At 42.3% G+C, this 7,182-nt stretch overlaps 1 protein-coding gene across 2 annotated transcripts; it reads right to left on the bottom strand.

Annotated features, from left to right (window-relative positions):
- Window positions 1-646: 646 nt before the first annotated feature.
- arl14ep (ADP-ribosylation factor-like 14 effector protein) lies at window positions 647-6,767 on the bottom strand. 2 transcript variants are annotated; one of them, XM_080458379.1, is made up of 5 exons: window positions 6,599-6,767; window positions 4,849-5,044; window positions 4,538-4,663; window positions 3,802-3,842; window positions 647-1,524 (listed from the first exon to the last, which is right to left on the bottom strand). In XM_080458379.1, the coding sequence occupies exons 1-5, from the start codon at window positions 6,667-6,669 to the stop codon at window positions 1,296-1,298; spliced, it is 663 nt and encodes a 220-aa protein (XP_080314505.1). In that variant the 5' UTR covers window positions 6,670-6,767; the 3' UTR covers window positions 647-1,295. The 2 variants fall into 2 exon arrangements, with proteins under 2 accessions (XP_080314505.1, XP_080314506.1); XM_080458380.1 differs by having other exon boundaries at window positions 653-1,524; window positions 4,849-5,067.
- Between the last annotated feature and the right edge of the window lie 415 nt (window positions 6,768-7,182).

Here is a 7,182-nt window from a genome sequence, read left to right as displayed (position 1 = left end):
CGAGCAAACGTGTTCATTCATGATTGTTAAAAGACCTTGATGGTGCTTGATATGTCCTGTAGAGAATCGTGACTTTAGCTGTCAGAGAAGGTGGACGTCCAACCAGGGGAGGGACAGACACGACGCCTTCAGCCATAACATGGCAGAAGTGCTGGACATTTAAGTCGGAGGTGTCAAACATCAGGTCTGTGGGCTAAAACCGGCCCACCAGAGGGTTAAATCCAGAACCACAGGACGTCCTTGCAAAGTGTAAAAGTTACAGCAATAACTTACTTTATTATTAGAAGCAACTGCAGCTCCTAATTCATCCACTGGGGGCAGTAAGAGAAGCTGACATGGAATAACATGTTCTGACCAACTTCGACGTGAAGAGAAGAACTGACCTGGCTAAGCCCTGCCCCCCTCGGGTTTGATTCAAAATAGACATTTTTTGAGCATATCAGTTGTTGTTGTTTTTTTACAGAAGTACTGATGTACTTACTTGAGTTTAAGCCGCATGTATAAAAAAAAGAAAGCATCATAAATAGGAACATGTACAAGTCTGTCAAATACTGGAATGTTGAAACTGCATGTTTTCTACTACAAGTTTCAAATTTTACACCAAACTCACCTGCTTTTAAGTAGTCGTTGAAAAAAAAGTCTTTTTGCGAGTTTAGAAGGAATAGATAGATATTTTATTAAGCAAATATACATTGAAGTTCAGTGGTTCATAATCTTTGAAAAACTGCGATTGTAGAGCGAGAATGAAAGATGCTGTTTGAAAGTTCTTCCTTCTACTGGTCGAGCTTGAAAAGACAAAGCATTATTGCCTTGCAGCATTTGTTTCACATTACTATATGCATGAATACATTCTTATAATTGCCTTTATCTTAAGAAACACCTTGTAACTGCTGTATTGAAAGAGCCTTTACCTGGACCACTAATAACTAAAGTTGAGTGAAAACTTCTCAGCTCATTTTATTTTCTGGAACATTTATTTGACTGATTTCATGATATTTCTCACTTTGCGGAGAAAAGTGAACTAAAAAAATATTGTTCTGGAAAACATTACCCGTCATGACAAAACTAGCCACAGAAATAAAAATAAGGATTTCACAGGAAAAATAATAATAAAACAAACAAAGTTTAATACAAGTGGACAAAAAAACAGGGTAAAAAAGGTTTTTTTTAAAAGTGATAAGCGTGAACTTTACCTCAGAACGGTCTTCATGGGTCCGTTAATGTAAGTCTGAAGCAGGACAGGGAAGGTTCCCCTCTCCCAGACTCCGATACGATAAAACAGCATCGAACGCCGCCTAAATGGCGAACTTGTTACGGATGATTTCGCCTCCTTCCACCTCCACCTGCTCGTACAGCCACTTCCTGTCACAGCGGCACTCCACGCCACACTTGCGCGAGCCGCACTCGGTGCAGGGGTAGAAGCAGCCCATGCAGTCGGTGTCCAGGCAGTCGCACATGTCCTTGCCGTTGGAGAGCAGGCGGCCTTTGTTGTCGTACACTTTGCTCTTGGCGCCGATGGCCTGCCTGTGCGGTGGAGACATAAAGCTGATGTGACGTGATGGTTCGGTGTGACGCCGCGCTGTAATGCCCTTCTCCCCCTCGGTGGATGTCTTTAATCACTTTTTCACTTTTTATTTACGCCTGACGTTGTGAAAAAAAAACAGATCACGGCTGAATATAAACCATCTGTGGATAAATCTGCACGGCCGCTGCCGGCGTCCAACACTGTCTGGCAATGTCAGTTAGTTATCAAACATTCAGGGCATCAAACAAACAAACAAACAAACAATCCCGGGGACGCCTTTGTCTTTCACTTCATTATGAAACGATCCTCCAATCGAGTTTCAGATTTCAATAGTTTTATTAAAACAACTCGGAGCCTGGAGGAATAAACCAACTTCTGGAAACTTCCACAGTTCAACAACAGTTTGACATCTTCCAGCTGCTGTTTTGTCAGAAGGTTTTCAACTCTACATTTTTGTTATGAAGCCTTATATATCCACATCAAGGAGCTTCAAACAGAAGCTATACACCCAGTGGCCACTTGATCAGCTAAACTTCTACTTTTCTTTAACAACCACTCAAAAGGAAGCGACTCAGCTCAGACATGGTGAAGAAGTTCAAACCGAGTCGCATGAAGCTGGAAAAGAAAGACGAGTTATGTGATGTTGAATGTCGTAGTTGTTGTTGTTGTTGTTGTTGTTGTTGTGTCTCACGCTGTTGCTCTGAGGGGATTTTCACTCATAACCGTCTCACATATTGGAAATCGTGACAACTAAGGTCCCGTTTACACGTCAAGTTCAAATGGAAAACGTGTTGTGTTTTGGGTGTTGAAAACACAACTTTTTGAAACATTTTGAAAGCGGTCCTACTCTGTCTTCGTGGAAACGGGACAAAACGCAACTTTTTGAAAACACCGACTTCGTTCCCATGGAAAACGCAACTTTTTAGAAACGCCGTTACTGCGAATGCACAACCAGCCGTGGTAAACAGTTCTTCTGCACATGCTCAGTAGATGACAATAACAATGTTTCCCTCCAGTCAGGACTTCCAGTCCAGATTCTCCTGAACAGTCGACATTCAACTGGAATAACAATCTAATTTGGTCGTCTGTCCATACGGATGTTCGTACGCTCCCATTGTTAGTGTTTATAGCTTATTCTTCTTTGTACGCGCGCTTCAGTACTGAAACAACAGCGCCCGCTCGAGGCCTCGAAACGCGAAACATTTTCTGAAACAGACAATGTGTTTGTACTTGAAGCGTGTAAACGGGACCTCAATGTCGTGTTGATGCCAGGAGGTTCAGAGGAGAATGGACAGTTACGACCCGTCAGTGAGCTTCTAGAACCGAGTGAAGCCTGAAGCCTTTGGGCTCCAGCAGCAGAACATCACACCGGGTGTCACTGCTGGCAGATCAGAACAGAACCTTTAAGGTCTGAGCAGTTTCCACCTCAGAATTTGGTTCAAACACCAAGTTTTGATCCATCCTGCTTCGTATCCACAGTTCAGCTGCTGCTGAAGGTGTAAAGATGTGAGGGATACTTTCTTGGTACCAACTGAGTTTAAACTAGAGTCTACCTGAGTGTTGTGTGTCCATCCAACATGTCAGCTCTGAACCAACAGAGAAGCTTTGCACTATGGTGGAACGGGTCATTTGGACTATGAACGCTCAGCTGACAAATCAGCTGCCAATATGGACCCGAGTCTCTGGGGAAGTTTTCCAGCACCTTGTCAAGTCAATGACGTCTGAACTGAAGCAACCCGGTGGTAGAAGGTGTACCTAATAAAGTGGCTGGTAAACGTGTTTCTCAGAACAGAATGATGATAATTAGATCTTCTGTACCAATCATAAATGTTTAAGTTACCATTATCAGATTCCTGTGATAAATTCAATATGACATTTGATCTGGTCCTGTCACTGGTGTCGATGAAATTCAAACCATTTTGTCTTCGATGTCACACGCTGATCAAATCTCTGGCAGTTTTCTGGCTCCAGGTTGTTAAACTGGCTGGTTAGTGATTCATGTTATAGGTAGAAAACTGAACAGCCGTTTTATAAAATTCAAGCTTTATTGTGTTTTTCTTTCCTACTTGAATGCTGCGATAGCGACGTGTTCACGTGGGCTTCAGTTCCCCACAAACCTCATTAGTGAGTGAAATGGGGAGGACGTATGTTTATCTGGGACGGGCGGCACGATGAAGAAAAAGCTCCCGGCTTCAAAAGGAGCTTTATTCACCTGCCTGAAGGAGGTGCGCCGCCCTCTCCTGCTCAAGCCACACTGGAAGTACAAAGCCACTCACCTGTCAGAGACCGACTTCCCTCCGCGGCCGCCACGTCCGCCCTGCAAACACATGAGCGAGCGCCTTTAATGCCCGGCTGCCTTTTCCTCGCTGCAGCTTCAGGAGCCGCCACATTTAGGCACAAAATGAAGACAAACACCAGAAACCAAATGAGGGTAAAAGTGCTCCGGTGTAATGAGCTGCTGAGTCGTCACCATCTCCAGTTACATCTGAACAGAGACGCTTCATAAACACGCCTTTTATTGGACCTTCTCATCTGTTCATTTACCGTATTGGTTCGAGCTGAAAACATTACTTTGACCTCGTTTTGGAACGGGGGTCGACAAGGTGAGCGAACGATAACTTTGCTCTTTAGATTTCCTTCAGCTTCGTCTACAAGGGCCCGTTTACGCGCCGATGTTTTCAAGTGAAAACGCAACTTTTTGAAAACACTCCAACTCCGGGCGTCGAAAATATCAACACTTTACATCCAAAACCAAAACACAATTTTTAATTTAACTACATAGAACAATAGAAGATACTTCAAACTTGAGTTATACGTAAATTCAGAACTTACTAGTTCACATGAATTAAATGGAAACGCGTTGTCACCGTCCCAATCTGGTCTGAGATACTTTACTACTTCATAACACACACACTGGGAGGAGAGGAACTGCTGATGGTCCGGGGGCTTATTCACACACGAGCTCGTGGATTCTCACCATGTTGGTAAATAACAGTGGAAGAGGAAACTCACCCTCATGCCTCCTCTCCTGTCTCTGCGCGCCGTGGCGTCTCGCGCTCGCTCTTTGTCTGCCTGGGCCGTCACTTGGTTTGCAGCAGGCGGTTCTTTTGGCGGGACGACTCTTTTACGCAGCTCGATCTGGAAACGTGTGCACAATCATCTCAAAGTTCATTTCAGGGAACTTTAAACGTGTGTTGTGACAGGACGGCTTCGTCGTCCCTTTTTTATTTAGTCCAGTTTTGATCGACTCCAAGTGAATCATGTGACTCTTTATAAGGAGAGCTAATTGATGGAGAATTAAAAGTCATTTTTGTGACGCGAACCTTCGACGTATCCTGTCCTTGTGTGAATATGGTGGGGACGGCGTCCTCTCTCAGGAACTGTTTGCCGTTGTAGTCCCGGAAGCAGTCGGTCCTGAAGTGCTCCGAGCAGAGGCAGGTGTTGGTGGTCGGGATGAAGTTCTTCATCCCTAAGCTGTGCACCCATTTGTTGGAGAGTTGAGGTTTGCTGAGAGGGAACCTGATGCACGGGAAGAGGCGACACTTCAACAATCACTAAGTAATGAAGTACAAACACGAGCTGGTAAACCGTCTGGTAGAGGGGACGATAACTCGTTTGCTGACCCGTTAAGAACACTATCCACACAAGGCTTTCTTGTTGTTTGTGGTCAAAGGCGACAACTGATCATTAACAGTAACGATCAGAAAAATAAATCTACTATCGATATATTACATGTGGTATGCGAAACACAAAAAACTAGCCAACACACGGAATAACTACTAATTAAAAAAAAACACACAGTTTGCAAAACGTTCACAAATTAATAATTCTAAACATTTCTGGTCTCGATGTAAGTACTTTGTATACATAATACTCACAAAGATGAAAATCCCCCAAGGTTCAAACATGTTGGAGCCAACAAAGCTTTATTTATGAGCTTTTTAGATCTTTATTCCTGCAGCACTGCTCACTTGTTTTCAACCAAGAGAAAGAAAGAAACCTATAGAAGAGATTTTCTATCAGTGAGACGAGCACCCAGTCTGCCGTCAGCTAAATGATCCTAATGGAGACGCCTCACTCTCATAAACCTTTTTAACCACAGGTCTTAAAATAGCTTCTACCATGAAAACTTAGTTATTGATACACTATGAAATTATTTGTACATTTTTAACTAACTTATTACTCTTATGAAACGATTTGTGTATTTGACCCAAAGACATGACATGGGATCAATATGCAGAAACACACATTTACTCAGCTCGTGCAGTTTTATTAAAGTCAGTTCACAACAAAGAACCAAAGAACCAAACATGGGCTACAACAGACTCTGGAAGAATCTAATCCCTGCAGTTCATCATCAATAATCCACATGACCAAGACTTCCTGCCACTGTTTTCACTCAGATTTTAGAGAAGCAAGTTGGTATTTAGAACTTTGCATCGAACAAACCGATTTCATGATCATATGTTAATTATCTATTTTATAGACTGTTCTCAGCATAATAATTATAATGTGCTGCGTTTAGGTTTTGGTTGTGAATGTCTCTGTATTGGTCATTTGTATGTGAATTCGATAGCTTTATGGATTTTATGAGTGATCTATGATAGCAATACAATGGATGTAAAAGTTTCTGGACCCCAGAAAGAACAGCGGTCACTGCTGTGGCAACTAATGGGATCCGGAAACAACTGATATCACCTTGTTCTCTTCTGTTTTTCTGAATCTTAATAATTTATTGTTTAACTCGCGTATCATGAGGAAAATGTACTTTAATAACAAAATAACACAAACGCTCTTTATAGTAATAAAGGACAGAAATCAAGTTACCATAGCAACGAAGCACCACGTTAGCTCCGATGTGCTAAAACAAGCCGGTGTCGATTAAACACACGCGAAAATGTTGTTTTAACTTCACCTTCCTGTTTGCAACAGCAGAAGAACGTATCTGTTATTCAGAAGAACGTTCGAAACAAAGGTTTAATGTGCCTGTGAGAGTTTCTCTTGGCGCTATCGCGGGAGAGTAAACGCGCTCGAGCTCGGCTCTGCCGGAAGCTTCCAGTAAGAACAACTCACCTGTAAAATCGTATTTCCGAGCCTTTAATGAACTTGTTGTTACATCCGGTTGCTGCACAGATAACCGGCATGTTGTCTTTTTAACAGCTTACAGGAGGTAAACAGACACACATGTACACCGCAGCAGTGTCTTCCGCTACTTCTTCTTCTTCCTCTTCCTCTCCGGTGTAATGTTTACAGGTCACACCTTGTTTCGGACGCGAGCGCCCTCTAACGGCGATTCACGTAGGTTACATTATTATCCCCGTTTATGTGTATGTTGTTTATAATAAATAGCATAGCAAATATTAGATTGTTGGCTTTATATGAGTAAACACAGATTATCAACCTCTATTGTATACGTTAATGGAAAGGTCAATACTATCCAAATCAAAACAACACCGCTGTCAATTGAAGCATAAATAACCTTTACTGTTACTAACTATCTCATAAACTTGTGAATGTTAGTTTTGAATTACCTCCATAAAGTCAGAATTGCAGCTATGTATGTAATGTGGTCATGCATCTTTTTTAGAATAGATTAGAACTAGAATAGAACTGTTTGACACATTTATACCTCTTTGTTGGTTTGTTTTTCTTCTTTG

The sequence above is a fragment of the Lipophrys pholis genome (assembly GCF_963383615.2).
Source record: "Lipophrys pholis genome assembly, chromosome: 2".
Classification (NCBI taxonomy): domain Eukaryota; kingdom Metazoa; phylum Chordata; class Actinopteri; order Blenniiformes; family Blenniidae; genus Lipophrys; species Lipophrys pholis.
Note: the sequence above shows the minus strand (reverse complement) of the source record. Positions and strands in the feature narration are given on the sequence as shown.

Bases quoted from the DNA above. Each gene is read 5' to 3' on its own strand.
- arl14ep (XM_080458379.1), bottom strand. From the start codon at position 6,669: ATGCCGGTTATCTGTGCAGCAACCGGATGTAACAACAAGTTCATTAAA. The intron at 4,664-4,848 runs GTTCGCGTCACA...ACACGTTTCCAG, and splicing joins AAGGACAGGATACGTCGAAG to ATCGAGCTGCGTAAAAGAGT. The intron at 3,843-4,537 runs GTGAGTTTCCTC...ATGTGTTTGCAG, and splicing joins ACAGGAGAGGAGGCATGAGG to GGCGGACGTGGCGGCCGCGG.